This window comes from Gopherus evgoodei, chromosome 11 (genome assembly GCF_007399415.2).
Source record: "Gopherus evgoodei ecotype Sinaloan lineage chromosome 11, rGopEvg1_v1.p, whole genome shotgun sequence".
In the NCBI taxonomy this organism is placed as follows: Eukaryota; Metazoa; Chordata; order Testudines; family Testudinidae; genus Gopherus; species Gopherus evgoodei.
Genome location: NC_044332.1, coordinates 20,393,405 through 20,413,545, shown reverse-complemented (window position 1 = coordinate 20,413,545; position 20,141 = coordinate 20,393,405). Strand labels below are relative to the sequence as shown.

Below are 20,141 nucleotides of genomic sequence, written 5' to 3'. Positions count from 1 at the left end.
GTGATTAACTGTCTTCCACCAGATTAATAGAAAATAACTTCCTTTAAATCTTTTGCTGTTCTCTTCATGTTTACACTGATGCATTTATGCCATAAATAATCAACAGAAAAAGGAACAATTCTCTAAAATGTATTTTGGTGACAATTGCTTTAGTCATTTTTATAGCATTTACTTTCTTCTTTCTCCCCCCCTCTCCTCCCCTCCCCCAAAAAATCAGGAAAATTCTTGCCTTTTTTGCATCAGAATTCATGGTTGTCCTTTTTTATAAGTGACTTTCAGAAGTAACTGTTTCACACACCCAACCCCAAAAAGGAACCACTGGTGTTTTATATTAAATTGTTACTTTTCAGTGATTGCCTAGCTATGTTTTCATATGACTGTTGCCTTTTGGAAAACTGTCTTCATGGCTTTCTTTAAATGTTTTGTTCTTCAAGAAATTTCCTACTCTCCTGAAGTCTGACCTATCGTATCATCTGTTGGAGTCTGTGTAGTACAGTAATTCATCTTCCTCAGAATAGGCTTCTGTTATGTAGTGGACCAGGTATAAGAAACTGCTTAAGCTGTACAGTAATCCCTTTCCTGATGAGATGGGCAGCCTCACACATATGAAAAAGTATGATTTTTGTTTTTGTTTTGCAATAGCCACAAGATATTCCAGACGGGCACCGTGCTCCCCCTCCGCTGGCGCAGCGCAGTAGCAGTACTCGCAACATGGATACCCAAACACCTGGTGGAGCAGACAGAGGCAGTAACAACAGCAGCCGTTCCCAGTCTGTGTCCCCCACCTCATTTCTTACTATCTCAAATGAGGGCAGTGAGGAGAGCCCTTGCTCTGCTGATGACCTTCTTGCTGACTCCAAAGATAAAGGTACTACATAAATGAGCTCTACTGTTACACTGCTCTTACAATTTAAGAAAGAGTTGCACTATTCAGCATTAGATCTTATTAAAAAAAGAATGAAATAAATACTAACACGTAGCCATTCATATTCAAATGATGGATTTTCCTCATTCGCTGTTCTGCCCCAAGGTGTATACTAGGAGAAGGAGTTTTCACCTCCCTAGTACAGTGATGGAAAGTTAACTTTTCTTTTTCTTCTAGGCAACCTTATTTTCCCATTTCCTCCATGTGTGAACATATCGTGTGTGCATGTGCGCTCTTGTACACCTATCCGTGTTTGGTAATTGAGAGGGGGAAATTCTGATCAGAAACTACTGCTTTAGCTAGTTTTTAGAGAATGCAAGGACAATGCATACTATATTTCTCTTTTTTCTGTTTGAGACTGTGAGCTCCAACTCTGCAGACCATGAGGTACATGTTTCCATAGCTGCTATCAAACAAGCCATAAGGGTAACTTACTGAAGGCTTTTTGCGGGGTGCGGGTTTGCGCGTGCGCATGTTTTGTTTTTGTTGTTTCTTTTTTCTTTAATTAAAAAGAGAGAGACCTGTAAACCTCCTTACAGATATATTTTGGAGATATGTAAGCAATGCCTACCTGCTATTTGGACCATAAGGCTGATCGGACATACACTGACATCTATAAAAAGACTCCTGTTGACTTCACTGTACGTTGGATCAGATCCACTGTGTGGTTATTTAGTTATAGGTTCCTGTTATCAGAACCCAAAGCTATTGCACCTAATGCATAATTAACTTGGGAAACTCATTGTGATGGGATGTTATGATGGCCAAAATATAACTGGGTTCAGAAAAGAAGTCTGTAAGTTTATGGAAGATAAATTCATCAATGGCTGTTAGTCAAAATGGTGAGGGATGTAATGCCATACTTGGTGTAACCCTACATTTCCAAAATTGCCCGTTATGTATACTATCCCTGAAGTTCTGGTACTGGCCATTGTCTGAGACAGGATACTGGGTTAGATGGACCATTGGTCTGACCCAGTACAGCCATTCTTACGTACTAAACACAAATTTCTAAAAAATTGTCAGAGCACTCGGATGATTTGTGATCATAAACAGTGAAGAAAAGACTGCCTGTGGACAACAGTGAAAAATACTACCCAAACTCCCCTAAAAGTTTAATAAACCAGTGACTGATAAACATCAAGATGGAACTTGCCATGGCACCTGTCAGTTTACTGACTTTTTTAAATTAGCCCATTAAATAAGGTTACTTTTTGATGGCAACATCATGACAAATATTTTCATAAATTCTGTAGTAGGTTTAGCGACTTACATTTTGATATGTCATTATCTGAGACTGAAAATAATGCTTATAAAAACCTTACTTAAATTAACTCACTGACAGGGGTATCTGTAGCCCTTCCTTTTTTCTTGTGTTTTATAGACGGAGAATAAAAGCATAGGGTTCCTTTACTTATAAGGAAAATCCCATCTTAATATGGGAATTTGTCTCTGTTCTAGTTGTACCTTAAAATAAATTCCAAGAGAACATGCTATTAATAGCCATTTTATCCTATCCTATCATATAAAACATGACCTTTAATGGGAGAATTGTGCATTGTTGAATATTCTGTATGTTTAAACCTCCAATTAGAAAGTAGTGAATGGCTAATAGTAAAAAAACACACTTGCCTGTTACATGCACCCCCTAGCATTGCTATATTTAATTTCTCTTTGGTTACTAGGAACATTTAGGTGGTAACAGTGAAAGGATTTTTGTTTAATAAGAGTTCATCTCTTGCTGCTGCTTAGTCTTCCCTTGAAGACTTGGTTTGTATCTCTAGGGTAACTAATTGTGATGGCCTAATCAGACAGACCTGCTATATCAGGCCAACATTTGCAATCTCCCATTGATTTTGCAAGATGAATAAAACAGCATACTTGAATTCTTAAAAAGCAAAGGTCTCGTTTTTATATAGATGTTACTAGTGATTAAAAATTATAAAGCTTATTATACCTCTACCTTAATATAACGCTGTCCTCGGGAGCCAAAAAATCTTACCATGTTATAGGTGAAACCGCGTTATATCAAACTTGCTTTGATCCACCGGAGTGCGCAGCTGCACCCCCCCGGAGCACGGCTTTACCATGTTATATCCAAATTTGTGTTATTGGGTTGCGTTATATTGGGTTAGAGGTGTATCTAGAATATTTTCATAATTTTTTTCCAAAGGTTACTGGATTTTTAATACTGTGCTTATTAAAGAATCTTATCACTAGTGTTAAAGGTTTGCTATCATTGGACTTATGAATGGCAGATTTTATTTAGTAGAATTGAGTTCTGCTTATAATAAAATAAAAGATAAACCTTTTAAAAGAGGGGGAAATTACTCTTTTTCCTTCCCTTTTATTTGTAAACCTGGCAAGAGATTCTGGTAACTAGGTGCTATATAAACATTACACTAACTAAAACTGGATTTTGGGTAAGCCATCTTAACAGATATTATTAACCTAAACTTTCAAAAGTGACTAGTGATTTTTAGGGTACGTAAATTTTATGTTCTCCCAACTTGAAACACATATAAGGCATCTTGCCTCCCGCCTTCCCCCCTTTACAACGAAAGTGCTTAGTACTTTCTGAATATCAGACTCCTTTAAAGTGGTACATGTTGAGCAACCAAAAATTGAGGCACCCCAAATCAAGTCACCTTTTAGAAAGTGTAGACTTGTTAAAATAGCCACTCTTCCAAAACTTGGCCAATTATACATTATCTTGCTTATTCAGCAACAGGAAGTAGGAGACTTGTAGCTCTATGAATCCCGGCCACGGCTGAGATTTAAAGGGCTCTGGGCTCCCCGCTGCTGCAGGCAGCCCAGAGCCCTTTGATTCCCCGCCGCGGGCTGCACAGTGAGCCTTGCGGCCCATGGGTCGCATGTTGTGCAGGCCTGACCTAAACTTTTTCCTAATCTGTAAAAATGGGGCTGCTAACAATTATCCAGCTTTAAAAAACATTTTGAGATCGGCAGATAAAAAATGTGATTAAAGACAGCACAGCCTTAAAATCTGAGTCTGCTGGGGACAATTTCCTAGAACTGCTTGACTAAAGGAGGACTGGATGAAAGGCATGAATCCACATGGTCCGTTTTCCCTCTTGCTTTTAATTTCATTAATTTTTTTTCTTTAATTTGTTGTTTTTGATATGTGCCACAAAAATCTCTGTGTTGGGAATATTGCAGTTAACATATGACAATCCAAAAGTTGTCTAAATATTTTGGTTTTGTTTTGGATCTATAGTACTTATTCTGTATATTGACAATCTAGAATTTGTTTTGTTTGTTACAAGGAAAAAGATTGAAAAAATTGTATAAATAGTGTTAAAAAAGAAAAGTGTGATTTTAAAAAGTTTTAACACAATTCAGCAGCAACCTGTCCTGATTTAAGGTGCATTGCTGATAGACCTCAAATGAGACCTGTCCGGTCATCTTGGCTGGATAGGTTGTGATTAAGATTTAGATGTGGGATTGTAAAATTGGAGTGCTGTGGAGCATATGCAGGGGTCTCAAAAGAATATAAAGGAGTTGTGGGACGGAGGAGGTTGAAAGTTGTGATATATGAAGGAATCCATCTACAGGTGGAGGAGAAAAATGTTCCATAGAACATGGGTAACGGGGAATGGGAAAACTCTTCATTTAACTTTGTAATATTGGTAACAAAGTCAATTTGGATTTGTTTGTCTTTCTTCTCAAATAAGTGGGTTGTTTTAAATATTTTGGTATATTTGAGTAATTTGATATTCTTTTCATACAGAGAATGGGAACAACTCTCCCTTGCCCAAATATGCTACCTCGCCAAAACCCAATAACAGCTACATGTTCAAGCGTGAACCTCCTGAGGGCTGCGAGAAGGTGAAAGTCTTTGAAGAAAGTTTGTAAGTAGTTCTTCTGTTCATAAGAAATATATAATTTATTATTCAGGCAGATCTGACATCAGTTTATTCAGTTCAGTGTCTGGCACAGAAACTGCTCCTCAAACAGTCTCTTAACTATTAATACTACTACTACTGTTAACATTACTACTTGGACTACAAAGAGGCCTTCGTAGTCCCATGGTGCTCCTGGCATCGAGCTATGGAATTTGCTTGAAAAGCTGTGTACTTTGGGGTGGTGCATGAGAGATCATCCTGCCCCATCCACTTGACATCCTTCGCTGTGAATGGAATTTGCCTTTGTGTCTGCAGGCTAGTTCTTCCCTTACTCTAGCTGCTTATTCTCTTGTATAGTAGGTTAGTATACAGTAGCAGGGAATAGTGCTGCATACATTGCCTGTCCTTACCAACGGAGTCTTTGGCTCTCATTGGGACCATGGGAGATACGTAGCCCTCTAAGGGCTTCAAGAGTTGCCCCTTCTTGGCAGTCATTCATACCGGAGTCTGATCTCCATATTCGGTGCCTTTTGTGTCTGATGGAGACCCACTCAGTATTCTAGTGTAAGGTTTGCTATGCTTTGCACCCCACACTAGTTTTGACAGAGTAGAAAAAATTGCAATAGGTGCTTTGATGCCAATATTCAGTATTGTTCATAATGGCTTAAGACACACCTCTTCCAAACTGAAATTAGGTATATTGGGAAAGTGAGACTCATTTTTGTGATCTTGTCCAGTAGTACTGGAAGATCAACATTCCCTTGTACTTGGGTAAATAAAACAGGATGGTGCTGTGAAGGCTGTCTGCTCAGTCCCTGGGAGGAGGGAGAGTTCCTTGCGTCAACCAGAAAGGCTACCAAAAAACATCAAGGAACAGCACTGATGGGCTCTGAAGAGAGTCTCTCCAACCCTCATTTGGTAGAGAAAAGGTCACTGCAAAGTTGAGCCTTTGAGGGGAGGGGAAGTTAAAGGAAAAAATGAGCAGATGCTTGTGGTTCAGGGCTGAGGAGCTAATGTAGCCATTTGGCCGTAGGAGCCTGCATTTTCTAAAGCTTATTCTGCATTAGTGCCTAGAGTTTTGATGACTGGAGTCAGTAGAAAAATGCAGTAGTTAAACTGGAAGAAAACACTGAAAGGTGGTGAGGTCCATCTGCAATACACGGGGGAGGCAGAGAATACATACATATAAAGGAATCTACAGTTAGTTGTGGAAAACCTGTCTGTTGTGCATACAAATAGGGTAACTGCACTCTCATAATAAGTGCATGCACAAATACCCCGTTGATTTCTGTATACAACTACGTACATACACAGTTTTTGCGTGTGGACCTCCACCTTGTTTTTTTGAAGTCTTGGCAACTTGTTTAACAAGCTGACCTTGGTCTGAGAGGGTGAATTCTCTCTCAATAATTACTATTTAGTATATTTACTACTGTTTAAAATAATTATGGAAATAATAAGTAAAACAGTTGGAAAAATCTAGAAAGATACGTTTTTTAAAAAAAACAAAAACCTTCATGTCAGCAATCGTTCTTCCCAGCAGAAAATGTTACGCCATAATAAAGTATAAAAAACAACTTATAGCACTAGAGGGTTAGTAAAACTGGCTATATGTACTTTCTTATTTCTGATGGGAAAAAAATGAAAATTTAGCATAGGATAATCTGTTGAGATACATTTACTCTTATGTAAATGTTCATAATTTGTGCAAAAAAAAAAATATGCCCTTGAGGCTTACAGGACTTTTATAACTGACGGAAGTGTACAGTAGCCAATAACAATGTATGTATAGAGTACAGCAATATTCCCAAGCTAGTTACAGAATGGTGGGAATATTTTAAACAGGTGTAAGTCAGTGCCTAAATAGGGTGAGGGTGAATTGGTTTGATTTTATATATACCACCTTGGCTATTATCTCGTTAGATCTTATAAACTATGTATAATTAAATTCAGCACATGGAGTTTTTCTGTCCAAGAAAAATGTGTGTTAGAGGAAAAGGAGCAAAAGCCTTATTCAGAGCCCAGTGAAGTCAATGAGTGTCTTTTTTTCCATTCACTTCAGTAGGCTTTGGATTGTCCCTTGGTGAGTCAGTGGGTGGCACTTTTTTCTCTCGAAGGACCGCATTGTTCCTGACAGGCACTAAGGAAAGTGGACAGACAATGTGGATATCCATTGCCCCACGGGAGAGTCCTAAAGGAATTGTCTCGGGGAGACGTGATCCCTCCCTGCACTCACTAGTACGTACACTGGGAGAAGGAGGGAGTTGCAGGCAACACAGTCCACTAGGCTAGTGCTACTTGCTCTCCCTGGAGCGTCTGGTTTCTCTTCATGGGCCAGTGCAGAGCCAGTGGGGCAGTGACTGCTCCCCACCCCTGTGGGGGTGTCGTACCTCGCATGGAGGACACAGAGGGAGCAGTCGCTCTGCTGCTTTGAGCACAGAGAGTGGAATTGTGACTGGTCTTTACAGAAGATCTGCAGATGTGTGAGTGAGGCTCTTCGTGTCCTCTACAATCCTCAGTACCTACTAAGGGAGTCGGATTTTGGCTCTGAGTTGGCACAGAATTAGTGCATCTCTTTACTGCTAGGGGGACTTGGCTACTGGAGTTGCTATCTTTTAGATGAAACAAAACCCTGACCACAGGTAGTCATTAAAGGTCCTGAGGTACATTTTACAAACTGGTTTAGCTTCCATAAAAATTCCAATTCATGTGACTTCCTGCCCCTCTCTTTTTGTATTTGTAATTTGGAGAATCAGTAAACATTTTCTGTTTCTCTGCAAAGAAAAGAATAGTCTGTTAAGAAAAAATAATTGCTCTTATGACAGGCACCTATAGATGTAGTTTCCATATTACTCCTGGGGGACTTCTTGCCAAAAATATAACATCTGCACATATTTAAAATTCTGCAAATTTTATTTGTCAAAATAACACTACATAATCATGCCAGTTTCAATTATTTTGGTAATTTATTTCAAAATACCTGTCAGCAAGTATGTCTGTAACAATGCAGAGACACACAAAATTTCCCCCCAGGAGTACAGAGTTAAAGAAACGCCTATGATAACCCAGTTCCTGTTTGTCTGTCTCCTCCCGCCCCAGAGCCCAGCTGCGGGGGGGCCGCCCAGCCAATACACCTGAACCCCCTACCTCTCAGAGCCCAGTCACGGCCGACCCCCCAGCCCAGACACCCACCCTCTGAGAGCCCAGAGATCTGGAGTTTCCTGCTCACCGCCATCTCCTTCCCTCGGAGCGTGCTGGGAATTGCAGCTGCTGGGAATCCTCTAGCTCCATCTGCCCCAGCAGTGTCTTCTAGGAGTGAGCTGGGCTCTGCTGGGCCCAGCGGCCCCTAGTGGTGGCTGGTAGCACTGCAGCCCATTTCTGTGGGGGAAAGGAAATTCTGCACGCACAACATTAATTTCTGCAGCAATTTGCATTGTGCAGTGGCACAGAATTCCCCCAGGAGTACCATATGGAGGCTTCTTTTAGGAAAGTTTGAATCCCCTAAAAATAAGGTTTAATTGAAAATGCTGGCATAAACTTGTAACTTTGCCATAAGGTCTGACTACTGGTTAAAACTATTTAAGATGTAGGAACACACATAATACATTGTAAGAGTAATACTGAAATAATGTTGCTTTTGATTTTCAACTTGAAGAGGAGGGAAGGTCTTTCGGGACTGAGCATATTATCTCCTCAGAACTCTAATCTCTGAGGATAATTCAGTTATCGGTTAGTTCAAAAACTATGTAGCTTTTCAAGGGGCTCCAACTCAAAAATAAATTAGATTTGGAGAATGAAAGACTACAGATTTCAAAGTACTGGACTGAGGATTACATTCAGGCTTTCTACTCTGTTACCAAGTGCAGGTCTAATAGGTGGATGACAGTTCCTAAAGACACATGCTTCAAATGTCTCAGATGAAAGCATTAATATAAATGTTTGACTTTCAGAGATACTGAACATCCATCATTTCCACTAAAGTCAATGGGAGCTGTGAATGCTCAGCATTCTGAAAATCAGGCCAAATAGTACATAACACCCATTTCAGAGAGTAGGACACAAAGTGACACTCATTGTAGAAAGTCTTCCTCCTTTGTCTTCTGTGATGCTGATACATTAGGCCAGCGTTTGTCAAAGAAAAAAATACAATGACAAGTTGTGGAAATCTTCCTAAAAGGGTCAAATTAATGCCTCAGTGCTGCGATATGCAGTGAATCACATCATTGCCAGGCTTAATTCCCAGGCTTTCTCAGCCAAGCAAGGTTTTCTCCATTGGTTGCCTATCACCTCATCCTTTACTTAAAATATAATCTGTTTTTTTTTTAAATGTCTGGCTTGTAAATTGACTAATTGGCCATCTGCAAATTGCCAACCCAAAAGTACACATAGGCTTAATCTGTAATTATATGATTGGTCCTATTAAATTGAAGTTAAGATGGTATGTAAATCTTTACAGGGTGGGGTTCTTGGTTTGTAGTTTTGAGGAGCAAATGAGTGTATAATAATATTTGAAGCAGTAACGTAAGGTATCTAGTTACACAGCTAAGCCTCATGCCGCTGTTGTGCTACAGTATGAGGCACAATGTAAAAAATAGAGTGCCTGCAATCACTAGGCCAGGGGTTCTCAAACTGGGGGTCGTGACCCCTCAGGGGGTCGCGAGGTTATTACATGGGGCCTCGCGAGCTGTCAGCCTCCACCCCAAATCCCACTTCACCTCCAGCATTTATAATGATGTTAAATTAAAAACATTTTTCATATATATATATAAGGAGGGGTCGCACTCAGAGGCTTGCTGTGTGAAAGATCACCACTACAAAAGTTAGAGAACCATTGCACTAGACTGATTTTTTTTTTTCAGGGCAGTCTGTGTCATTGATGGACCCCAATATTTTAATCCAATTCTTGTAACCCCCTCCTGAAAGTTCACCTGAGGGAGCTGCTGGGCAGCTATGCCAGTGAATCTGACAGAAGGCTGCTATGGACAGTGAGACAGTGGGAGGTTTCACTGTCAAGCGGACTCCACTTTATTATAATGTCCATTTTATGGAGAATAGTAGGGCAGAGAAAAGAGATCTCCAGAGAGAAAAACCACCATCCCTAGAGAGAGATGTATGATCTAGGGATGGTTAGTATAAATGAGTATCAGGCAGCAGCATTGCCTTAAGAGGCAGGAAAGGGTAGCAGACAGTAAATAACTTGGTGATAAATTTGGTACACTAATGTATTAATTCTGCTCTGAAAAATGACTTAGTACAAATAGCATCATTGAGACCATGTTTGTCAGTGATTTCCAGATTGTATTTGATCATTTTACAGGTATAAAGATGTGTTTAATGGCCAGCCCTGCAAACACAACATGGGATATGAAAGTTAAGCTCTGTTTTTCTATGTTGTGCAGCATGATCACCAATGAAGGCCCAACAGACCTCCGCTCTGTAACCCCTCTCCACAAAGTGGAGGAGGGGATAGGGCTCAGGGACAGAAAGGAGGGAGCTCCTCCCCCCACCTCCACTCTGTAAGGGCTCAGGGACAGAAAGGAGGGAGCTTGCTGGAAGCTGTTGCTTCCTGGCTGATCTGCTTAAAAGGGCAACCCACTTGAAGTGGGGTCAGCATACTTAAAGGGAAAATGCACATCTCTCTCACTCATGCATGCACCCCCTAGCACTGTGGAAAGTCAGCACCTGTGCAGCCGTGCATGTGCTGTCAGGAGGAGGGAGGGGTGCGCTCCAGTTGGATAGTGTGGGCTCATCATAGTGTTCAGTTTTTGCAAGGAAGTGTTTGCAGTGACTGCCCTGCATCTATTGTGTTTCCTCCCTCCTGCCTTAGTCCATGCTGCCTTGTAGAGTGTGAGGCTACATTAACAGCGTATTAACCTTTGAGGGATCAGCCAAGTGCTAGTCCATCATTTAGCAGCAAGGCATTCCCTGGGAAATATTCCACCCTCTTACTCCAGCCAAGCTTCACAGTCATTCATTGCTGCATACAATTTTAAACTGTTTGTTTAAAACTTATACTGTATATGTATATAAGGTCTTTTGTTTGGTGAAAGAAATTGCTCTGGGACTTAACCCACCCAATTTACATTAATTCTTATGGGGAAATTGGATTCGCTTAACATTGTTTCACATAAAGTCGCATTTTTCAGTTGTCGTTACATTACCGGGGGAGGAGGGATAACTCAGTGGTTTGAGCATTGGCCTGCTAAACCCAGGGTTGTGAGTTCAGCTCTTGAGGGGGCCACTTAGGGATCTGGGGCAAAAATCAGTAGTTGGTCCTGCTACTGAAGGCAGGGGGCTGGACTCGGTGACCTTTCGGGGTCCCTTCCAGTTCTATGAGAGAGAGGCATTTCTCCATATATCTATCTGTTAAGTGAGGAGTACCATATATTGAAAGCTGTTCAAATTGCATTGGACAGACTTATTGTTTTTCCAGGATTCTGCTCCATGTAGGAGGACACTTAATATATACTGTAGTGCATGTAGTGCAGTGTAGGCTGCATATGGTCTCCAAATTATATAGAGTTATTCAGAAAGGAGGATTTAAAGCTTTAAACACTCCTGATTCTGAAATTGTATGCTATTGAGGCGCTGACATGACACTACATGCAGAAATCAATCCAGAATCTACCTTTCAAATTATGACCTTTATCCTTTTTAAGATGACCTGCAAATAAATTTAGTTATATAATGAATATCTTGAATAGCAAGAGTAAGAGGTGTATTCTGCACATAATATAGGACCATATTGTACCCTCCTGCAGTCAAACTCATAGAAGGATGACTGGGGGTCCAGAAAACTTCAAAATTCACCCTAATTTCCTTCTGGCTGTACCCTCAGTTGCAGAAGGAGGAGAGTTTCGATGACGCAGAGGGTTTGAATTCCCACACCCAGAGTCCAGGGGAATTCTGCTATCAGCTTTGCGCATCATGGAGCTCTGAGGAAGGCTGGCCCCCTTTGGTATTATCATCCACCAACAACATTTGCACCCAACAGCATGGCTTCCTCAGGGACTGTACTCTCATTGGACATCTTCCTTTATGGCTGTGTACTAGCAGCCACGGAGAAGCTGTCCTATAAGAAAAATATACCATGAGGTGTGTATTTAATAATACCATGATTTTGTAAAATCTAAATTGGATTTAGTTTGCATCATATGCATAGGCACAACGTGACAGGGATAAAAGGGACATAGTTCCCCTCCACCTGCGCACACACATTTTCCTTCCTCTTAGTGCTTTTTTGCGCACATGCATACACAGCGCTGCTAATGCATTGTAGGGGGAAACAATGCTATAGACTTCTCCCAGCTGCTGCTTTTCTCCTTTCACCACAACCATAACACACCCTTTGCCAGCCGAGTCCTGGTGAACACACGTGTTGACAAATGAGGCATCAGGTAAAACTACAGTGTTTGGTCTTTTCTCCCTGCTGGTGATGCTGTTAAGCAGCTACCACCTCTATCTCATCACTTCCCTTCCTCCTCACTGTATCCAGATTGGAATAAAGAAATAGTATTCTGGAAGGGAAGCCAGGATGAGAATTGAGAAACATCAGGAAGGGTAATAGTGGGAGTGGAAATGGATATATTTATAGTAAAAGATGCTATTCCTCTGAATACTCTTCAACAAGCTCCCAAATGTTGTTTTTTTTTTCGCAGTTATGCCTCTGGTTCCTTGTATCGGTTACAAACTTTTGTTCTAAATGTGGTTTTGCTTTGGAAAGTCATCATGTAAAATGGGCACTCTCTTCCTGAATACCACTTCTCTGTGCATGTCAGAGTCCTGTCCGCTAACTTTAGTGTAAAAAATATATGCTTTGACTACTTTTTACTCCTACTTTACACCAACGCAGCCTAAGGAGGAGTAAATTATGCTCTGTTTTGGTTCCTACATGAGCAAGAATTAACTAGTTTGGGGGCTGTAATTTACTTTCCATTACAAATGTGTAACATTTGCAGATGACCTGGGGCTCAGTTGGGTTGAATTGAGCTGACTTTTGTTGGTAGAATCTATAGTAACAGTGATGCAAAAATCAGAACGCAGCTTGATTTTTCATTTCAGTACCTAGGAGCAGTTTGCAGGACTGGCAGTTAGAAAAAAAATCTATCTTTAAAAAAGGCAGAGTTGATTCAGAGTCTGAGAAACAACACATGGACATTTCCACAATGTCTTCTGAACAGAATTATTTATCAGAATAGAACCACACTTACGCCTGATGTAGTCTAGAGCAGACTTCCAGAGTTATACCATAGTACATCTTGGGAATCAGGAGACAGTAGGTCTGCAAGGTGGGACGTAAGCGTTTGATCTTTAGTTCTTCTCCAAGTCACAAATGCTGTCAGTTATGTGATGAATGCTGCTACTCTTGCTGTATGGTCATGCTGCAAATTATTCTAAATATGTTGATTTTTTTTGTCACAGTATGCACAGGTCACCTTTTAAAGATAGTCTATGCTTTTCTGCCAGGGAGTGAATCTGATTTTTCTGTGTTGAGTTTAAACCATTTTGTTTTGTGTTTTATTTGCAGGCCAAAGCCATTGCATGAAATTCCAGCCTTCTACTGTCCTGACAAGAACAAAGTGAATTTCATTCCTAAAAGTGGCTCTGCTTTCTGCCTTGTCAGTATTCTCAAGCCGCTTCTTCCCACACCGGATCTTACACTCAAAGGCACTACTCATAGCCTGACTGTCTCCTCTGGCATGACACCTAATTTGTTACAGCCCATTGCCCTGGCCTCCCTGTCTGCAAACACTGAGCAAGACCGGATCTCTCGTGGAACAAGTACAGTAATACCACAGACCTCTATACTCCAGCAATCGGGACATATCGAAGAAGCTGAGTGATGAGTCTCCATTGTGCAGGCATTCTTCTGGAGAGACTGCTAGGAAGACCTTGTTTAAACTAGTTGTGCAGTCACACCTGTTTGTTCATTTTAACAACTCATGACATTGTCATAGTCATATTCTCCTGATCTCCATGACTATAGTGGTAGCATTCTGAGAAATCTAGGAGGAGGCAGCAGATGAAGCAGTGCTGTACTCTGCTTGTGAAGACTCACGTTCAGTTTCTCACCTGCATTTTTTTTTTCCAAGCTCTGATAAGAGACTGTTACTAATTCTTTGCCATTGGAAGGATCAGTTATTGTGATGGTTTGTGTCCGTTAGACTTTTTCAGCAACAACAAAAATTCTGAGAGACAGCTGATGCCGGCAACCACTGTAACTTGCAGAGGGAGGGGTAACCATATGGCACTGAAAGACCCATCTTTTGTATGAATATGAATATTTTATAACAAGTTTGCATTTTCTGATACAGAGCAGGATGTTCAAAGACACTTCCATAGCCACTGTTTTCCCTTCTTTGGGTGGTACGTTTTTCTCAGCTGTTTTCCAGCTGCAGGGACCAAAGGATTGTTGAAATACTTTAGCAGTCTCCATCATGTGACCTTGTTCGACAGTCCCTACTCCCAACAAAAGCAAATCAATTAATGCATACAAAATGTAAAACAAAAGGAAAGAGAAAACAATATTAGTATGTTATGTGCATTTGTTTTTGATAGAAGAGGTTTGTGCTTCGGTAAACCACATTGTTCATGAGCTCCTACTCCCTAGATAGAATTCCTGTGTACATTTATTACATGGGCGGAAAATAGCATTGTAGAGCACTTCTCCCAGTAGTGTAATCACTTTTCCATAGAACTTTTGTTTGGGTTAAAAAATGTCTCTTCCCTGCCTCCACCCAAACAAACAAAAACAAAACCTGCCACTTGACTCTTGAGAGATCTCTTGGTTACTTGTGTAATTCAGTCTGAATCATGCATCAGTTTTTGACACAAAATTCACTCTCTTGTGGCTGATCACTGTACTATAGACCCTAGCCACATGATACTGAGATGGCTATGCATGATTCCTCATCCTTGTCATAATGCTGTTTTGTGGGTGTGTTGAGGGTAGTAGTTTGTTAGGCATGGTATTTGTTACACAGCAGTCAACAGCAACAGATATGTTCTCCCTTTTTGACTAGCAACATTGTCGAGTGTGTCAGAGAGAAGATATGTTGATACCTGGTTTTGGTTTGCAGCTGTTACCAGTTTCCTGTATGCCTCTGTGGTTCTTTGACTGTTGAAATAAAAAATGAAAATGGGGAGGGATGTTCAAAAAGAGCTTGTTTAGGGACTGCAGTAAGGTTTCTCCCAGAGTACTGAAATGCACTTCTTGCCTTTAGATAAATATCACAGTCCAAACATCTGCAGCTGCTTTGATACCAAAGTATCTTCAGGTTACAAAAATCAGTTGACAGAATCCCTGTTTTGGGGTGGTGGCTTCAGTCATTTCAAAGTAAGTGTTTTAATGTATAGTCTCTGGGTCTGAATAGTCACCCACTGCATATGTGCAGCTTTCATTGACTTACATACAAACAACTCCCATGGATCACACACCTGTTTGTACATCTTTTTAAGAACCATATCACAAATGTAATAGTTTTGTTCTTTGTGTAACACACTTGAGAATTTGGTTGCAGACACCTGAGCCAGGAAAAATACTTGTGTCTCTTAGCAGCTAATAGTTTCTACGTACTTATGATGCACATTCGGTAGTTCCTGTAAATCCCACATAATAACATATAGCAATAAATCTACTAAAAGAATAACTGTAAAATGCACCAGCCTACATAAGTGCTGCATTTATGGTATAATGAGCACCTTTTCTAAAGTTACCTAATAACCAAATTTCACCACTTACTCCATTGTGGTTATTTATGGGGTTATTAGATCTGTTAAATTACTTAAATTGAGGACCAAATCCTGCTCACTTTACTCATTCCCATTGAAATCAGTGGGATTTCTCATGTGAGTAAGAGGACTTGGTCACAAACGAACATATTTGGTCCACACCAATAAAGTTGGAGGAGGGGAGAGTTTGATAAGATAGCGGTTAGTAGGTCAAAGCTACATTATAAAAGATTACCATTTTAGGAATAAATGGGACCTTACTAGTAAATTCTATGGACGCCTAAGAGAGGTCTCCTCCTTTCTAAAAAATTTAAAAATCATGGTAGCTTGTTTAGGCAGCATTAGGGTTTGGACAAAATCTGATATTTTTGGCTTTGTGGAAGGTGGGAATACTTAGGCAAGAGGGCTTTTTGTATGGCATCCAAACTAATTTCTACTTCTTTCATAGTAACAGGTGTAAAGTGCTTCTGCCATTAATGCCAAACAGCATGGTGCTTATCAGGAGATCTTAACTGGATAGTTAAGTACCAAAGGGCTAAAGTCAGCATATAATAAAACTTTTAGTCTTGGGGTTAACAGTCGTCCGTCCAAATGCATTCTAATATCTTTGTTCAACATAGGGAATATTTTAAAATAGGAAATGGGATCTCATATCTTAGATTCTTCTGTAGTATCCATCATTGTAATAGTTGAACATTACCCCCTCATTTAGTTAGTTCACATAGAAGTGCATTATGAGGCAATGCACTATATAAAATAGTGGACTACTCCACTAGGAACCAAGTGTAAATTCTAGTTTTTTATAAAAGTTGAAAAATCCCAAAACTGAATTAGACGTTTTTTAATGTTAATTTTTTTTGAACATGCCACAGCAATGACTCATATTAAGGTAGTAAGATGCCTTCTATTTGAAGATTAATTTTTGCAAAAAAAAATTCTTTAGCCTTAAATGTTCCATGTTCTTTCTTGTTCCAGAATAGAGGTATTTGGTAAAGTTTTATAGGTCTTTTTAAAGACATGGATCTTAGAATAGTGTATTGGTTTTTAAATTCTTAAAAACGGGGGGTGTTCCATACATATCTCAAATATGGTATGACATAAAGACGTCAAATTAGTTGTGACATACCTATCCCCAGTGAAAACTAGTGCAAAAGGCTAGCTACCTTTTTGAATTCTCTAATTCTTAATTATTTAGTCAAAAATTGTCCAGTGACCATTTACATGGGTTCACAACTTGATACACCTAAGACTTGTTTTTCTGAGGTGTTGAGTACTCCCAACTACAGTTCAAAGCAGTGGGTGGTTCAGTGCTTACCATCACTGAAAATCAGGCCCTTAGTATCCTAAACTACATCCCAAACGTGAGGCATCCAAAGTTAGTGAACACTTGAAAATGTAGGCCTTATTTTCTACCAACATTAAAGACAGTCCAGTGTCTGTGGAGTTCATAAGCTCTGTAGGGTATAAAAGGCCTGTGCCATTGTAGTAGTAGTAATACAGCTCTAGGTTGGCAGTTGCAGCTATTAGAATATTTTTCTTCCTTCTTTACTCAAGACACAGGATAATAGGATCTTATTAAACTTTCATTTGCTTCTGCTGCTTATTCTTCACCTGATGCCATAATCCCATGTGCGACATTACAGTTCAAAGAGATGTCAGAGAAAAAAGAATGACATGCCAGGAGTAGTAAAAGCAGCAAAGAATCCTGTGGCACCTTATAGACTAACAGACGTTTTGGAGCATGAGCTTTCGTGGGTGAATACCCACTTCGTCAGATGCATGTGCTGGAAATTTCCAGGGGCAGGTATATATATGCAGGCAAGCTAGAGATAATGAGGTAGTTCAGTCAGAGGGGATGAGGCCCTGTTCTAGCAGTTGAGGTGTGAAAACCAAGGGAGGAGAAACTGGTTCTGTAATTGGCAAGCCATTCACAGTCTTTGTTTAATCCTGAGCTGATGGTGTCAAATTTGCAGATGAACTGAACCTCAGCAGTTTCTCTTTGAAGTCTGGTCCTGAAGTTTTTTTTGCTGCAGGATGGCCACTTTAAGGTCTGCTATAGTGTGGCCAGGGAGGTTGAAGTGTTCTCCTACAGGTTTTTGTATATTGCCATTCCTGTCCAGTTTGGCCGATGTACATAGCAGAGTGGCATTGCTGGCATATGATGGCGTATATTACATTGGTGGACGTGCAGGTGAATGAACTGGTGATGATGTGGCTGATCTGGTTAGGTCCTGTGATGGTGTCACTGGTGTAGATGTGTGGGCAGAGCTGGCATCCAGGTTTGTTGCATGGATTGGTTCCTGAGCTAGAGTTCCTATGGTGCGGTGTGCAGTTACTGGTGAGAATATGTTTCAGGTTGGCAGGTTGCCTGTGGGCGAGGACTGGCCTGCCACCCAAGGCCTATGAAAGTGTGGGATCATTGTCCAGGATGGGTTGTAGATCCCTGATGATGCGTTGGAGAGGTTTTAGCTGGGGACTGTATGTGATGGCCAGTGGAGTCCTGTTGGTTTCTTTCTTGGGTTTGACAATGATCCCACACTTTCACAGGCCTTGGGTGGCAGGCCAGTCCTCGCCCACAGGCAACCTGCCAACCTGAAACATATTCTCACCAGTAACTGCACACCGCACCATAATAACTCTAGCTCAGGAACCAATCCATGCAACAGACCTCGATGCCAGCTCTGCCCACATATCTACACCAGCGACACAATCACAGGACCTAACCAGATCAGCCACATCATCACCGGTTCATTCACCTGCACGTCCACCAATGTAATATATGCCAGCAATGCCCCTCTGCTATGTACATCGGCCAAACTGGACAGTCGCTACGGAAAAGGATAAACGGACACAAATCAGATATTAGGAAAGGCAATATACAAAAACCTGTAGGAGAACACTTCAACCTCCCTGGCCACACTATAGCAGACCTTAGCCATCCTGCAGCAAAAAAACTTCAGGACCAGACTTCAAAGAGAAACTGCTGAGCTTCAGTTCATCTACAAATTTGACACCATCAGCTCAGGATTAAACAAAGACTGTGAATGGCTTGCCAACTACAGAACCAGTTTCTCCTCCCTTGGTTTTCACACCTCAACTGCTAGAACAGGGCCTCATCCTCTCTGATTGAACTACCTCATTATCTCTAGCTTGCTTGCATATATATATCTGCCCCTGGAAATTTCCAGCACATGCATCTGACAAAATGGGTATGCTCATGCTCCAAAACATCTGTTAGTCTATAAGGTGCCACAGGATTCTTTGCTGCTTTTACAGATCCAGACTAACATGGCTACCCCTCTGATACTTGCCTCAGGAGTATTAACTTTTAAGAGAAATTCTGTTTTCATCCATGTGACCCCAGTAAAGAAGAGAGGATGGAAAATACAGAAAATACTATTTCCATAAAGCCAACAAGTTTCAAAGTGGCAGCCGTGTTAGTCTGTATCAGCAAAAATAACAAGGCGCACTTGTGGCACCTTAGAGACTAATAAATTTATTTGGGCATAAGCTTTCGTGGGCTAAAACCCACTTCATCAGCTGCATGGAGTGAAAAATACAATTGGAAGATATCTATAACAGTACATGGAAAAATGTACTTTTCATGTACTGTTATAGATATCTTCCGAGTGTGTTTTCCACTCGGTGCCTCTGATGAAGTGGGTATTAGCCCATGAAAGCATATGCCCAAATACATTTGTTAGTCTCCCAAGGTGCCACAAGTGCTCCTTGTTGTTTTTGATAAAGCCAACAGCAGTTCTTCAAGGATATTTATTCTCAAGGCTATTCTTTTAGTTTACTTTAAATTATGGTTTAACAATCTCAAAACATTGAAATTATTGGAGAGTACTGTAGAAGTTGATTCTATTGGGGAAAATAGGGGACCTGTGTAGATAGGCACTTACAATCCCTCATCCTTGTAGTGTCTGGGGAAGTTAAAATATTATGAGCATTACACACCTGTTAGCAAACACATGAAAAAACGTAGTGCTGGTGAATTTTAGGCCTATGGCAAGGATAGCATTTCTCAGTGCTTATGCCTCAATTTACCACTTTTAATTCCTATTCCCAAAGGGTTAAAGTTGCCAAGAAAGCTTTTCAAGCAAGGAGTTATGAGAAATTAAAAAATAAATTTTGGTAATGAGAAAAATTAACAACTAGGGACATCCATTAGCCTTTCCCCAATCTCAGGACTTACTTAGTTTTGCTATTGGTGTCATCGGTGGCAGATAAATGGTCATGCAAAAGTCCCTTATAAGAGTACCCTCTTTTTTTTTTCTTCTCCTCCATCATCTCTGAAATAATGTGGTGTGATTTCCACACATCAGTTCACTGCCAGTGGTATCAAAAAAGTTTTACCCTTTCTGATGTATTTTCTCTCTTGCTGAAGACCAGTCATCTTTTCCAAAAAACTTTAGGGGGAAAAATCTGATCTGGTAAACTGCGTGGAAATAAAATGTGTAACGTGTAGTTACAAAGACCAATAATATTTGAGTACCCACAGGTATTTTGATCCACTTCTGTCTCTTAATGCACATATTAGTCTTGTTTGGGGCCTTTTTCCTCTATTTTTATAGATTGATGTGAGACTTATGTCTGCTAGAAATTTCTTCTTGAACAAA

The 20,141-nt window shown here is 40.4% G+C and overlaps 1 protein-coding gene across 2 annotated transcripts in view; it reads left to right on the top strand.

The window, feature by feature from the left end:
• The window catches only part of FAM117B (family with sequence similarity 117 member B), a 74,903-nt gene extending 59,972 nt beyond the window's left edge, over positions 1-14,931 (top strand). For both annotated transcript variants that reach the window (XM_030580301.1, XM_030580302.1), the window contains 3 exons: positions 643-868; positions 4,674-4,794; positions 13,316-14,931. In XM_030580301.1, the coding sequence (XP_030436161.1) occupies positions 643-868; positions 4,674-4,794; positions 13,316-13,631 (663 nt within the window). In that variant the 3' untranslated portion in view covers positions 13,632-14,931. The remainder of the gene's footprint in view (positions 1-642; positions 869-4,673; positions 4,795-13,315) is intronic.
• The last annotated feature ends 5,210 nt before the right edge of the window (positions 14,932-20,141 follow it).